This window comes from Eutrema salsugineum, unplaced genomic scaffold (genome assembly GCF_000478725.1).
Source record: "Eutrema salsugineum unplaced genomic scaffold, Eutsalg1_0 scaffold_2, whole genome shotgun sequence".
Taxonomy (NCBI): Eukaryota; Viridiplantae; Streptophyta; class Magnoliopsida; order Brassicales; family Brassicaceae; genus Eutrema; species Eutrema salsugineum.
In genome coordinates, this window is record NW_006256829.1 from 7,182,996 (window position 1) to 7,198,122 (window position 15,127).

The window sequence follows — 15,127 nt, forward strand, 5'->3', positions numbered from 1 at the left end:
TAGGATAAAAACTCGCAGTTAAAATCTTATATCCTAGTTTGTATATTTTCTACGTTGTTAAGTTACCGAATGTTTTGCAGCTCCAAAACTTTTCCTTTGGTAATGTTTGTTAACTATCTAGTTGTAATGATTGAAAAACGAAAAGAAATTGGTTTGCCTTGAAGGTTATAGAAGCGTTGTTTTTTTAGAGACAATTTGCTATATAGACTAAGACCCGGTCAAAATTTGCCAATAAGGAAAAGTAGTGTTTCAGGTGAAAATTTTGAATTCCAAATTGTGGCAGATTACGAAAAGAACCCTCAAGCTAACTTTTTCTGTTTTGCTAATTGTATTTTTGATTTAATTTAAATAACGGAAGAAAAGATAATATCGACATCTATAGGTTCCTGTAGATAGCGTAAGTCTGTTTGTAGGCATTTGAGAACCACAAAATATAACAGCTTTGGAATTTCTCTCTCATCAATCTTCTTTATTTAACATATAAGTTATACAATTACATAACTTCTTATCAAACTACATACTTTGTTAGCATAGTAAGTTTATGTATTCTTGAAACAAAAATAATTTTTGTATTCTTTGACACCTCTGAGTTGCTATATTTGATTTGATTATTGATTATATCAGAACTCATTAACATATACATTATACAGTTATATTAAACGTTATCAGTCTAAATAATTTTATTCATGTGTATGCATCTACTTAATATATAAATTATACAATTACATAATTTTTTTTATCAAACTACATACTTTGTTAGCATGATAAGTTTCTGCATTCTTTAAAAAAAAAAGATTGCTGCCTTCTTTGACACTTGTATATTTGGTTTGATAATTGATTATATCAGACCGTTGTTAACATATACGTTATAGAGATACATGAAACAGTAGCAGTATAAATAATTCTTTAGCGCGCTGTTTTTATCTGATATACGTTAACATATAAGTTATACAATTACTTAACATATTATAAAGCTATATAATTTGTTAGCGTGCTTAATTTCAGTTGCTATAATTGGCTTATCGAGTATTAATTTAAATTTATATGTGTAATAATATAGTTAACATGTTAAGTGGAATATTAGAGATATATCAAAACATTTATATGGTATAGTAAATGAATTGTAATCATCTGTAAAATATATTAGCAATCTAACACTCAATTTAGAAACCTAATTCTAAATTCAAAAATAATTTAGAGTGAGTGCAACTTTTGGATTCAAAGATAACCTGCTATATATTATCCAACTATATATTATTTTGATATATTAAAACATTTGTTAGATGGTATAAACATTTGTTGATTGTTAACTTTCAAATTAAACATTTTTCCAACTTAACTCATCGAGATCTCCGTCTTCAACAATCTCTCTCTCAATCTCAGATCCATAATTTTAGAGAATAAACAAATTTTTTTAATTTACATCAGCACATACTTTCAGAGAAGAGACGAAACTAAAATAACTTTGATTTAAATAAGATAAACAAGTTTGATTAGTTCTCTCGAAAAAAGTTGAAACCAAACCAGAGAAATTGATCAGTATGGTTTATGGGTCGCCAAAACTGCTGGAAAACGACGGTTGCTCCATAGTCGCCAGAAGCTTCCCCAATTGTGAGTCTCGTAATCTTTTCGCTTCTTCATGATCAAACGCATTAAGGATGGCCTTCACGACTTTCAATTTCTGGTAAGAGTTAACCTTCTCACCTACTGGTTCATGACCGGCGGCGAAAATCCTTCCGGGAAAACTAAAATTGGACATGTGTTTGGGTTGAACTGACAAGAAAAACAATAAATCAGAACGGATGTACTGCGAATCAAGAAATTACAGTTGAAAGTAAGAATATTTGCAATAAAAAATCACAAATTTTACCGAAGATGGAAGATGGATAGTGGGAGCGTGGTGTAAATGGCTTGAGGAGAGGACAAAAACTGTCTATGGACTTTTGTAGTTTTGAGATCGAGTCTAACAAGAAGTTTACCCAAAATATTATATTCGAACCAGATTTATTCGAAACTGTAACAAAATATCGGTGATATTAACAAAGAAGAAAGCAATAAATGTCGTATTTTAAAATATAAATAAATGTAGTATTATCTTCTCATTCAATAAAAAATTATTAAATCTGACACACAATCTCGAAATGCAGATGCATGATCTTAGTTATAAGCTCGATAGTATAGGGGTAATGTTGTATTAAAAGAAATAGCACAGTGTCGAAACAGTGGACTTTCCTTCTTAGCAAATTATGAACAGTCCCAAGTATATACGACACATTTTCTTTTTTTTTATTGATTTAAATTTGCATTAAAATAAAAAGTGAATTAGTATAAGAACCAAAATTAATGAGAAAATTGGTTATCTATCATGATTGAAAAGGATGGATTTCTGAGCCCTACCTCAAAAAAAAATGGATGGATTAATTAAGAACAGAAAATAGAGAAGGGCCTCTCACAGCAAATCCCACCTGACGTGTTCGCACTCACACCCCATTTTACATTGGCTCCTCTAATTGTTGTGTGTTGACATGATTGCTAGTTTGCCAAATCTCTTTTACAGTGGAGTTGGATTAGTCTCAAATCATAGGTATACGTAAATTTCATAGCCTCGTTAAGAAGAATTAATGAGTGCCTTCAAAAACTGATATATTTCACGATTAACATGACCAAACGATGAATTTGGAAGCTTCGTCTTCATCTTAGATTGTTACTAAGTTTGTCACGTATGTCAAATTTGCACGCTACCCAAATCATGATTTTCTCCTCCATTTTTCACCAGATTTGTCAGCTTCAAACTATCCCCTTCAATACCAACACACATCTTAATCATGTGCTTAAACAAACATACAGTAGTGATGCAAAATCAAACCATGCAAGTCAATGAGGCCCATTATTGTAAATATTAAACTTTAACTATACAATTTGTTTAATTTGTTATTCGTTCACGTGCCATAGGCCCGTTTTTGTAAATTTAGGCCCATTATTGTATCTGATCTCCATTATTTTCTGACCCATAAGAATAACAAAGAAATTCATTTATTATACTAGTGCCGCTACCCAATCTACCTTCAAATTCAGTATTTTGCGTTATTGCGTGTGAGAGTTTGTTGAGGGAAAATTAAATTTGTATAAATAGTTTTCAGCAGTTGCCAATAATGGACAATTTTCCGCTACGTCAGTTTATTAATTTCTGTATATGATTTTCGTTTTAGTTTATCAGTCTTTTAGAAATCTTATTTTCAGTTTCATATGAAGACAAAATCACGTGCTCGAGTCGAGATCCAACGGATCCATAGTACGATATAGTCATATAGTGACATAGGGGAGAAAGATTAAACAAAAAAAAACTCACGAGTTTAAGTTACCATTATCACAAGTTCACAACTACTAAAAAGGACGTTGTATAATTTCAAACTCTTTTGTTTATATAGCAGAGATTATCTCTTGCAATTATATAACACACGAAACTGATTAAAACTAACACAAAATCACAACCGTCCAAATTGAAACAATCCCATTACAACATCAAGAACGTACGACGTGGGGCTTTCCACGTGTCTCATCGAGCTGGTTGATCATGTAAAGCGCGTTGCTCGTAACCCTCGCCACCTTCGTCATCCACTGCTTCACCTCCGATTTGATCTCGCCGTCGATACCTTGAAACCCATCGAGACAAGTGTCATCATCCGTCAACGCCGCGCTAGCCCACGTCTGCGCATTGCTCATCTGCCACCGGAACTCCTTCGTCGAACCGCCGCTCGAAACGCGGAGATGCTTCAAAACGCTAAGCGTGCGGCTCAGCTCGTCTACCGAGTCTCCAATCATCTCCACGCAGTCCACAACCGCTGCTTTCTCGCGTTTATTCTTCCCCACCGTTTCTCGAACCGCCGCGAGTTTCTTCCCGGCGCTTTGCGCGTGTGAGAGGCTGATTTTGACGGCGGCTTGAGCTAGCTCGCGGCGGTTGGTGATGGTCGGACCGGAGTAAGTTGAGAGCGTACGTACGCATAGCGATGGGTAGCTCGCGTGCTCGCATGAGGAATGTACGATATCTTCTCCGACATTACGTCCGGTGATAGCGGTTACAATGACGGCGGAGACAATGACGGCGAGGAGGAGCTTCTGTGGAGTAGCCATTTGTTCTCTCGGAGTGAGATAGAGAGAGAGCAAAAGAGGGTTTAGCTCTGTAAATGAGAAAGGAGAGTGGTGACTGGTGGGTAAGAATTTAAAGTCGTAGGACCGTGGAACATACGAACCTATCTATTGTTATTACTTAATTACCCTCAGATATTTCCCTTGTTTACGTGTGTACGCGAATAAGATGAGGGTAGGAAGGTGAATGCAGCACCTGTTGAGTATGGGGAAAATCTGTAAACTTAAATGCACCGCAAATTATAGAACAGAGTCTAGCGACAGAAGAAACACTGTCCAGCCTCAATGCCATAATAGATAAATTAATAACAAAAAATTGTGAATGATATATAATGGTATAAGTATAACGATATGAAAAAGAACAAACTTTGTGGAATTATTGGCCGACTGGTCACCTGTGCCCAATTATGTTCAAAGAGGTTTCAGACTCAGAAGCTTGGGGGCCACATTTGTTATGAATTGACAAAAGAGGTTCAAGTGACAAAAATCTTTAATTATCTGCCTTCTTTTTTTTCTTTTAGCTCGACTCTTGCATTTTTGAGAATGAATTTCTATATTACGTCATTTTAAAACGAATTTAACTTATTTCTTCAGATCGATTCAAAATGCATCCATTCTGAAATTGAGTTTGAAAAACAAAGAGCTTCTTTCGTTAATCAACATTCAATTGGTAAATCAAATAAAAACAAACTATGCTAAAGTTTTGCTTCTAATAATTTTTTTGGGGGTTTGTTAAAGTTGCCTGTGCTTTTAATAATTCAAGCGATGTTTTCCTATCAGCCCAACGAAAGAAAGAAAGGTAAAGATACCCAACTGAACTAGAATGACCCACATATAAAATGTCCCATCTTCGTATGTTTATTTGTTTGGAGATTCATTTATACATCTAGACTCATGTGTGAAAGCATACCTGTAATCATGTTATTTTTCAGGTGATTCGGATTTTTACCATTTTGACTAATCTGCTAAAATGAGTAGAGTTATCAAGTAGCATATTCATAATTAGTCTAAAACAAGATGTATACTATTTCAAATGGTTAAATGAAAGTGGTTACTGAGAGAAATCGATCTCTGGTTTAGACCTTTATGACGAGTTCTCAATAAAAGGAACCATGCCTACTATCACTTTGTAGCCTTGGTTACAATTTTTGTGATTGTTTCTTATGGACTATTGGGCTAATGAAGAACCATGCCTCCTATCACTTTGTACCCACATGGACGTACCGTATCAAATAAGTTTGTTAGAGGCTCGTGATTTCATCCAACAACAAAAAGAAGAAATCAAAATTCTCAAAGACACAATAAGAATAGCGAATCATCAAATAAACAGATGTCAAATTGATTCAACATAAATGGTGATCAATACATTATTTTGGAACAGATAGGAAACGAATTGATCAAGCTTAAACCCCAAATCCATGACATCTACCAAGAGGGAAAACATGTTGTGATAATCATCATCATCTTGTGGGTGGGTTCTATAATTTTCGTAGCCATGAATATAATGATGAAGAAATAGCTGTGTGTTTCTCATTGAAGTGGTTATATTTTTTGTTATGATATTGAAGAACTACTAGTTTTGTATCTGTCTTTAATTTAGCTAGTTTTTTTTTTTGGGTGCAACCTTTTAATTAAGTTATAATTTGTTTTTCGAGCTGTGTTCTGAGTAGTAAATTTGTGTTATGAGTATGTATAAAGTTTATTTGATGATTTGTAAAAATAAAATGTAAGTTATCTTCTAAGTAATGGTAGTTGTATGTAACTTGGATTTATCAATACTTTAACTAGAAAAGAAACATACGCAAGATACTAGAAGTATTTCCTAACCATTTGTTTTTTCTTTCCAACCCTAAGAAAACTGAAACTCTTATTAATTTCTTTGGGTTTTTTCTCTCCAAACTCTTCAAAAGTTTATGCCCCAATAATTTAGGTTTTCCTTTTTTTTGTAATATTCTTGTTTCATAGTTAAGCTGCAACAGTTTAATTTACAGATAGCATAATAGATTAATAGTTAGAAGCAATTAGAAATCCATGCATGCAGTCAAGTTTTGAATGAGCCAAACAAGTATATGCGTGTAGTCAAGTTTTGGATGGGCCTAACAAGCGTAACATACTTGTGTCCAAATATATGACCTTTATCCCGACTTCACGATATCAATAAAATGACATGTTGGATCAGATTTATGATATATTGACCCCAAAAAAAAAATCAGATTGATGGTATGAAGTGGTAATAATAGTTGGAAACAATTGGAATTAGTATAAAGGTATTAAAATAGATGGCAATTCCGTTTTTGGCAAGGAATCGTGGTACAAAAAATAGATGGTAATACCGTTTTCATATTTGTTGTATTGCTTGAGCCGAATCTATCAACACACAGATACAAAATTTCGACTAGTTAGCAATGCTCAGAAGCAACATTTTGATATTAATCTTCTTCTTATTCAAGCGTTGCTGGTCTTGTGGGGGAAAATTATGTACAAATTACAAAGTTAAATCGACCAAAACTACACTTTAAAGTTTAAACCAAGAAGAGGTTTGAAGGACTAATAATAATAATAATATTCCAAACTAGGAAGAATATCCTCTAAATTTAGAGAGCTGCCGCCGTCACGGGTTCCGTTTGTCATCCCATAACCTCACGACATTTCCGTTAATCACCGTTAAATCCACGTAACGGTACCAACCGTCGTCACCATTTCTCATCTTCACCACTCTTTCCCATCTCTCCCACCACTCTCCGCAATCACCCAAACCACCACCACCGTAGTTAACGGCCGTTAACTCTCCGTCACAAAACCTCTCTCCGTCAACGTCAACCTCGTAGTACATCGTCAGCTTCCCTTTGGTCACTCCGTCGTCGCACATTAACGGCGCTCGAGCCTCCGTTTTCTTAACCACCTTTTGCTTCAATAATGGAGCCGCAAACGTTGTTTCTTCCACCGGACCGGACATTGCTTGCGGTTCGAGATAACCGGCTTCTTGTTCAGACTTCGAGCCGGTTAGTTCCTCTATGAAGCCACATCCATGGCCTTCGTCTCCGATGCTTGTGACTCTTATCCTCCAGAAGCTGACGGCTGCCGTCACGACGGCTATCCATGTCCAGACGTTGTTGACGACGGCGAGAACACCGAAGCTGGCGTATTCGAAAGCCAAAGCCTCTAATGGAGAATCCAAGGTCACCATGTTTGCAAATTCTGATCTTTGCCTTTTGAAATGCTGATAAGCAAATGAGGTGAATGAATCAGTGGTGATTATATAAAGAAGGGAAGAGAGAGAAAGAGAAAATGAGATGGAATATTGACCGTTGGATGAAGAGCGAGTAGAGTGACGGGTCGTGTGGAAAGAGAGAGGAAAGCTGAGCCGTTGGATCTTGTCAAGTGGAATTATGAACCTTTCGTAGATGCTGAGAATCGAGAGTGAAGATGCTTTGTCTTCAAGGAAGATGCGAACAGCCCCAATTTTTATTCCCATCGGTTGGCCCCCAAAATTTAATAATATAACATTGTATTATTACAAATGCTTGAGTTTGGACCCCCAAAAAATATAACAGCACATATTTAAGATATGAAATCTATATAATATTTTATTTTATCGAGACAATTTAGAGTATTACACGGCTCTCTTTTCTGCTTACGATTGTGTGCATGTCCGAAGCAACAATACTAGGTGGAGGATGTTCGTCCATCACCAATATTTATTATAGATTTTTTTTTTATAAAAAACGTTGTGGGCAATGGATTTTTCTAACAGTTTCTTTCTTAATTATAGGGTTTTTTAGACCACAAAAATGATAATTGAAAACTTATAATTTATGCTTCTTTGTTTGTTTGTCTGTGTGTGTGTTATCTAAAGCATATTTATAATTAAGGTTATCTTTGCCTCCATATTTGGGGATGATAAAGCGGTTGAATAATCTTTAATTGTTTATACCTCAACATTTCAAAGTCATGCATCTTTCATCTGATCAATGATATCTGGGCTATTTAAAACCCCTTGAATTGTTTTATCAATTATCAAACTTTGTTGGCACCATAAAATTATACTATATATATTAACAAAACAAAAAAATGTTGGCATATATAATATACTGTACGTGGATGAATGTGACAATTATTAGTTCATAAAGTGTGATAATTTGTTTTTAGTTTTTCTTTTTAGATTTTACTATTGAAGTGAATCGGACTAGTTTATGTTGTTTGGATTTCTTTGAGATGTTTGTACTGTGTTACATGATTAGATTACTAGTCTGCTGTAAATATTCGAGTGAAAACTTAAAAATTAAAAGAATGACATGCTTGAACATCGCACTAAATTAAAGATCTAATGCATTCCCAAATCCAAGTGTTGTTCTTTGTGAAAAAAAACTCATACATCTTAAGCTTTTAAGTTGCTAACAATTTTAATCATACTTTGTTTTCACGAGAAATGGTGGAACGTTTTTCTTCATGAATTTTTCACGGCAATTAGTGAAATTTTAAAGAAATGCATAAGCCAAGTCTACATTGTCGATTTAGTCCGCGGAATGAAACAAACAAATAAACATAAAAGTGTACAACCAAAAAACTATAAAATTAAACAATACTAAAATTATAATTTACAAACAACATTATTTTAGAAATTTAGTAGATATAATCAAAACCCAAATTTACAAATCAAATATACATTGGCGTACTTTTAATACATTAAATTTAAGTAATCATATACAATACATAGAATTATGAGACGCTTACGAATCAAAACACCGCACATGTGTGAGAAGATATTGCAAAATCCATTTAAAATTCTCCGCAAAATATTGTTTGTAATCGTATACACTAGTAGATGCCATGTTCTTGTCTCGTAATTGTATCACAAATTAGTAAATCATCTGTTTTTAAGTCATCTTAGTACTATTAGATGTAAGATGTCTAATATTTTTTAAAATATGGTCACCTTAGTTAAGTGCCTGGTTAAGTGTATCCACATATAATTCAGAATTTTTTAATAACGCACGGAGTGGAGGCCTGGAGGGGGATAAGTTCGTAACGAATTGAGAGTAACGGGGTCATATTGTAATAAAATAAACTTTCGGCGAAGAGAACGTGAAAAAACAGAAGAACCTGAAAAGGCGAAAGTGACGGGAAAGCCAACAAAAAAAAAATATTTTGTGCGAGAATCAATGAAATGAAACTATAAATCCAAAATAAGCCAATCCTCATTTTCTGATCTCCCAAAATTCGCTTCTCTATTCGTTTTGCCCCACCAAAAAATTTAGATTCTATTAAATTTATATTTTAATTTTGTTTTTTCAGTTTTTTTTTTCTTTCTAGTTTCAGTACTTGAAAACATCTCTTCCTCATCATCGTTTGAGCTTCCCAGTCTTCGAACAGAAAAAACCTAAAAAAAGAACGAACCGACAAAAAAAACAAACAAAAAGAAAGAAGAAATCTTTGGGAGCTCCTTCCTATTTTTTTTGTTTGGTTTGCATGGTGTTTCTCATCGGGTCCATTGCTAAGAGTGATTCAATTCGTTTTCCTCTTCAGGTAATCAATGTAATGTACGTATATATATGTAAGATTTTCTGAGATGCGTTTTGATTTCATCATCTGAATTATTTCTAATTTATGAAATTTGGATATAGCGGATCCTGATCTAATCTGGACTCCTTTTATTTTTATAACCGTGAGCTTTAGTGCGTTATATAGGTGGATCTGTTGAGTTTGCTGGAAAAAACAAAAAATAGGAAAAGTGAAAGTAATCATCTAATAACAACATAGAGTTTGATGTTCTTGAGATTGATCTAATATTTAGGTTACCTCTAGCTCTAAGCCTTTGTGTTGCAGATTCCAAGTTCATAAAAATTTGGCCCAAATATTAGGATTTGCAATGAATCTGAGAAAACATTCCTTTTGAAAAAGACTGCTTTGGAGTTTGGACTATGTTTCTGTGTGGATGTGGGTCCCCTGTTGTAGTTGATGACAATAGATAGTATATATTCTCTGGTTTCGTTGACAAAAATATTTAGCCAGGAGCTATGTAAACACAATTTCAATTTGATTTAGGGGGTCATATATAATAGACTTGGCTAATTGATTTTTATTTCTCTGTTTGCAAGTTTCTTTCTCATGTTTTGTGATTGTGGTTCTTATAGAAGGTTTCTTGTCAGCAACAGTCTCAGGCAGAATTGTGCAATGTATTTATTCCTTTATTCTGATACAATTTATTCAGAAAAATAATCAACTGTTTGTGATTTTGTAATGCAGCTACAAAGGAAGAAGAAAGATCTTATGCGACATTTGATCTCTCACTAACAAACAAAAAAAAGCTGCGGGTCTCATATAATTAAGCAGATGGATGAAAACAACGCAGCAAAGTTAACAGGAATCAGGCAGATCGTGAGGCTAAAGGAGATTTTGCAGAAATGGCAAACCGTAACGATAGGGCCCAAGTCAGAAGTCCCTCCATTGGCAGCTGGAAAGCAAGCGGCAGAAATGATTTCACCGGCGATCAACAAAAGGCTATTAGCCGTCAAGAACTGTGACTCGGACGAGGAAAACTGCCAAAGCCCTGAGCCTCCTGCTGATGTTCCCAAAGGCTATCTAGCGGTTTATGTTGGACCGGATCTAAGAAGGTTTATCATTCCTACAACCTATCTTGGCCACTCTCTGTTCAAGGTGTTGCTCGAGAAGGCAGAGGAAGAGTTTGGGTTTGATCAGAGTGGGGCTCTCACTATCCCTTGCGAGGTCGAGACTTTCAAGTACTTACTTAAATGCATGGAGAACAATACTAAAGATCACCACCCTGACGACAGCTCCGGTAAGCCAAAAGGACCACCCTTATCTAGAGATCACAACCACATGGGCCGGGCCGAGCCTGTTAAGGCTATATTATAACATCCCTCGTCTTATGATTTTATCTAAACCCCATTTAACACTTTCAAAAGACTTTACAGATTGTTTGGTGAAAAATAAGAGAGAAATTTTGGTTATTGGACATTGATATGATTATTCTTGAGAATCTGGATCTGCCAACGCTAATGGTTTTTGTTTGTCTTTTTTGCAGCTGGGGATACAGTAGCAGCAAATGAAGAGTAAATACAAATCAAGTGATAAAAATTCTTATAACTTTTCTTTTGTTATTATGATGTTTATTATCCTTTAATTTTATCATATATTGATGGGAATTGTTAGGGATGGCAACTTTGGGGTGTAATTGTGAAATCCGTTTTTTTCTTCTTCTTCTCCATTCTTTTTTCAAGGACGACTTAAGTTTTTAGGGCATATATGTTAGAGATGTGAAAGGATTTGGTGGTCAAAGTGTGATACGAGATTAAAAAAAGAATATAAGCTCTTGTACGAAAACATATGCGCATTTATATTCTCCATTCTAATTATCGAAAAAGATTATGATGTGTGACAAAATGACAATCAAGAAAGTCTAATGAACAATGCAACAAACTTATATATATACTTTCATTTGAGGTATATGGATTGTGGTCAATTTGACAAGAATTGGTCGGATGTGGTATATATACTTTTGTATTTATTTGAGGTGTATATGGATTGTTGGATCACGATCAACTGTGAATAACTCTATGTGTTTCTCAGTCTATTCTTATGAATTAAGCTAGTTGTGTTGCCACGCAATAATGTTCTTATGTTCTTGGGACATGTGGGGACAAATCATGATTCATGAGTATGATACTTCTGGGTTTTATATACTTTTTCTTTATCCGTCCGTGGTGGAAGATTAATTTGCTGATCGCACGTCTTTCTATTTTCAGAGAGGGCAAATCAATTTTCACATTGCCACATGTGTCCGGAGGTTTCCGCGTCTCTTTGTACATATGTTTTCTTTTCGATGTGTTCTCATCTCCAAAGAAAAATATTTCTTGTATGAAATTTACTCCCTTGTGCATTTTATACTAGTTCACGTAATTAGTAAGCCATGTCTAGCATCCCTTGTTCTTTGGTTTTACCGTTTACACCTCATACCAAGCTTTGCATTCAACCATAGCGTGGTTAACCCATATTTGGTGGCCGTGGTTGCCATCCAATTTCTATAAATAACAAAGATCGTTTCGCATTTTTCAGATGAACCATGAAATCTAGGAAAACATATATTTTCTTACTTCTGATAAACTATCTTAACTCGGCTGTCTCCAGTAGAAATAGTCAAAGTTCGGAAAAACTATGACACAAACAAAATTTATCGTGTCCACATAACAGGCAGGCTATGCATAATGGCATAATGCCCAACTTTAAAAGCTAATGGGCATATAAATAAAAACATGGTTAATCGTTTCTTTCCTCATCATTCTGCATTTTTTTTGGTGCTAAAATTTGGCTCTGCATTTTAGCAAACAAAAATCATTTTCTGACATAAATATTGCTATAAAAAACATTTTACGTTCAATATTCGTCTGTTATATTTATAGTTTGTTCTTATTCATTTGCGAGGGAACTGAACGAGGCGCATCAGTCTAGACTTTATCAAAACTACTAAACAAATAACAAGTTTAACAAATATTTAATAAGCATACGGGCCAATCAATCTACTAATCAAGGTTTAAATTTTGTAACCCGTGATAAATCTTGTTTGCCGCCAGCAGAGTCCGGTCAACTCATTTGACCGTCCTAAGCTAGCTCCGAAGGGATATATCCAATCTATTGACATTGCAATTAATTGGAGTTATACATTTATACAATAATACGTACAAACTATATAAAAGAAAATCACACTTCTATATTACACTAGCAAGACAAGCTTAATTTACGCATTAACATATAGTATTATTTTTATTTATTGGTTGTTGAAAAGAAAGAAAAAAAATAATGAAGGCTGTGTAAAGTATACAAAGTATAGAATATACAAACATAAATCATTATACGTTTTGCACCTAAATCAATAAATTAAGTGTCAACAGGCGTAGAACTCGACGAGTTCGTGGACGGACTCGGGGCGTGACTCGTCAGCGTCGGCATTCTCAAGCATCCAAAGCAAATGCTCAAACAAGACAACTTCGCACGACACGGCGATCGAACCGTCATCGCCGCCGCATCCACCATCCACCGCCGCTAGCTGCTGGAAGAGTGGATGGCTCACGACGTCGGAGCTCACGTGGTACGGCCGTCGTGTTCTGCCGACGTAGACGGTGTGAAGGTCTTCTGAGGGAAATGCATTCACGGCGGAGGATCGGCCGTGATTGGCCGGAGCCGGTAGATGGTTGGGCTTCGTGTTGAATGAATTGAGCTTCTTCAGAACTGATTTTAGCTTCATCAGTTTGTTTCCTCCTTTCGCCATTTCCGATTCGGTTTTGAGGAATCTGAAGCCGGAGATGTACGTTGGAGTAAGCTTTCCGGTGACTGAGAGAGAGAGAGACAAGGAGAGCTAGAGAGATGTCGATGTCCAACAAGAAAGGGAGAATGGAGTTTTTTTATAATACTAAGTTGATAGGGGTAGACTCGTAATTATATGATTGGTTTGTATACTCCTGAGTATAATTTAATTTTTTAAAAATTTGATAAACCTCAGGTACCTTAGACCATCTACAATGGTGAACCAGTTTCATCTTAAATTTTTTTTTAATAAAATAATGAAAAGAGAGAAGATAAAAAAATAGAGAAAGTCGAAGAAAAGAGGAAGAGAAGAGAGAGAAAGAGAGAAAAAAAGAGAAAAATGAAAGAGAAAAAAGGCTAACTAATAAAATTTTGACAGTCACCCGTGAACCTTTCATAAACCCGTCTCTAAAAGTTCTAAAATTAGAACCTGTTCTATAAAATTTAGGTTTTATTGATTTATTTTAAATACAAAAAATTCATGAACCTCACCTAAAAACTTTCTTCAAACCGCCGTTACAGATGCTCTTATCAACCGATTTAGGTAGCAAACCTTATGATCTATATATGTTTCCAAGAGTCGGGGAAAATTTTTATTCGAAAATATTATGATGATGAACTAGAAAGATAAAGCGAGTGTCACACACAAATATTTTTTATATACTCACATCACTCCAAAAGTTGTTAGCACTGTCACAATGTACATCATTAATTGCCCCAAAATTTAAATTAATCAACCATTTCAGCTAATCATGCTGGAACAACTACTATACAATACCCACACTGAATATCTTATGAGCTGAGTTTTGATACATGAATTCCAGTTACATATATGTGACTTTCTTTTTTGTTATATTGCACTTTCAGCTGGAAAGATATGTATAAAGATTGCCTTTAGATCCTTGCCAAACTAGTGTCCAAGAGTAATGTAGATGAGAACTATGAAGTTTTTGTTATCACTCAATTATAAGAAATTAATCCAACAACTAAAGGATGGTTCATGAACTTTAAAAGCGGCTTTACGAGTTCTAATTTTGTTAGGTATGTAATTGGCTAGTATGTAGAATTTTATTTCTTTTGATTAAAAAGATTTTTCAACTTTTTTTTCTTACCAATAACATGTTATAAACATATATGTATTAAATTGCAATTTTTTGTCATTTTGTTGTGGTTACTGGTTAGACTAGACTCCGACATTATTTGTTTGTGCAGTTTATTTATTATTTACGTTGTATTGGCGACTACTGTTACAGCATGTGAGTTCCCGAAGATTTGACTTTTTTTTTTGTTTTCACTAAAAATTGTTATCCTAATACGCCGACATAAGAGCATCAAATGTCTTTTTAATCATGTAACTATAATATTAGTATTTAATTACACCTCCTCCTACTTTGTCTACTTATAAATTAATGAAAAATATTTATCAACCCTCTTATTAAAACTACAGATAATATTAACTAGAATTGCGAGAGAAAAGATTGGCGGAAGAGTCCAAATAAAGATGCATGAAATAGAAAAAAGATGCAAGTATCGACCAATCATAACTTTATATAAAATAGAGATTTTCCAACTTCTTATTTTACGGCGGACTCTTCACATGGCAAAGCGTCAAGCTGTGGACGAACCATTTATCTCATGGGACCTCTATGCATAAACACAT

General features: G+C 34.7%; 4 protein-coding genes across 4 annotated transcripts; 1 reads left to right on the top strand and 3 right to left on the bottom strand.

The window, feature by feature from the left end:
• Nucleotides 1-3,350: 3,350 nt before the first annotated feature.
• LOC18017332 (pectinesterase inhibitor 3) lies at nucleotides 3,351-4,244 on the bottom strand. Its single transcript, XM_024155726.1, is given in 2 exon segments — nucleotides 3,351-4,191; nucleotides 4,194-4,244. Coding segments are annotated over 2 exon segments (720 nt in total). The 3' UTR covers nucleotides 3,351-3,522.
• Nucleotides 4,245-6,485: 2,241 nt separating this feature from the next.
• LOC18017333 lies at nucleotides 6,486-7,369 on the bottom strand. Its single transcript, XM_006400582.2, has one exon. The coding sequence runs from the start codon at nucleotides 7,331-7,333 to the stop codon at nucleotides 6,758-6,760; it is 576 nt and encodes a 191-aa protein (XP_006400645.1). The 5' UTR covers nucleotides 7,334-7,369; the 3' UTR covers nucleotides 6,486-6,757.
• Nucleotides 7,370-9,398: 2,029 nt separating this feature from the next.
• On the top strand, nucleotides 9,399-11,424 carry LOC18017334 (auxin-responsive protein SAUR50). Its single transcript, XM_006400583.2, has 3 exons — nucleotides 9,399-9,672; nucleotides 10,393-10,945; nucleotides 11,192-11,424. The coding sequence occupies exons 2-3, from the start codon at nucleotides 10,480-10,482 to the stop codon at nucleotides 11,221-11,223; spliced, it is 498 nt and encodes a 165-aa protein (XP_006400646.1). The 5' UTR covers nucleotides 9,399-9,672; nucleotides 10,393-10,479; the 3' UTR covers nucleotides 11,224-11,424.
• A 1,506-nt stretch (nucleotides 11,425-12,930) lies between these two features.
• On the bottom strand, nucleotides 12,931-13,529 carry LOC18017335. The gene has a single exon (XM_006400584.2). The coding sequence runs from the start codon at nucleotides 13,430-13,432 to the stop codon at nucleotides 13,049-13,051; it is 384 nt and encodes a 127-aa protein (XP_006400647.1). The 5' UTR covers nucleotides 13,433-13,529; the 3' UTR covers nucleotides 12,931-13,048.
• Nucleotides 13,530-15,127: the final 1,598 nt, after the last annotated feature.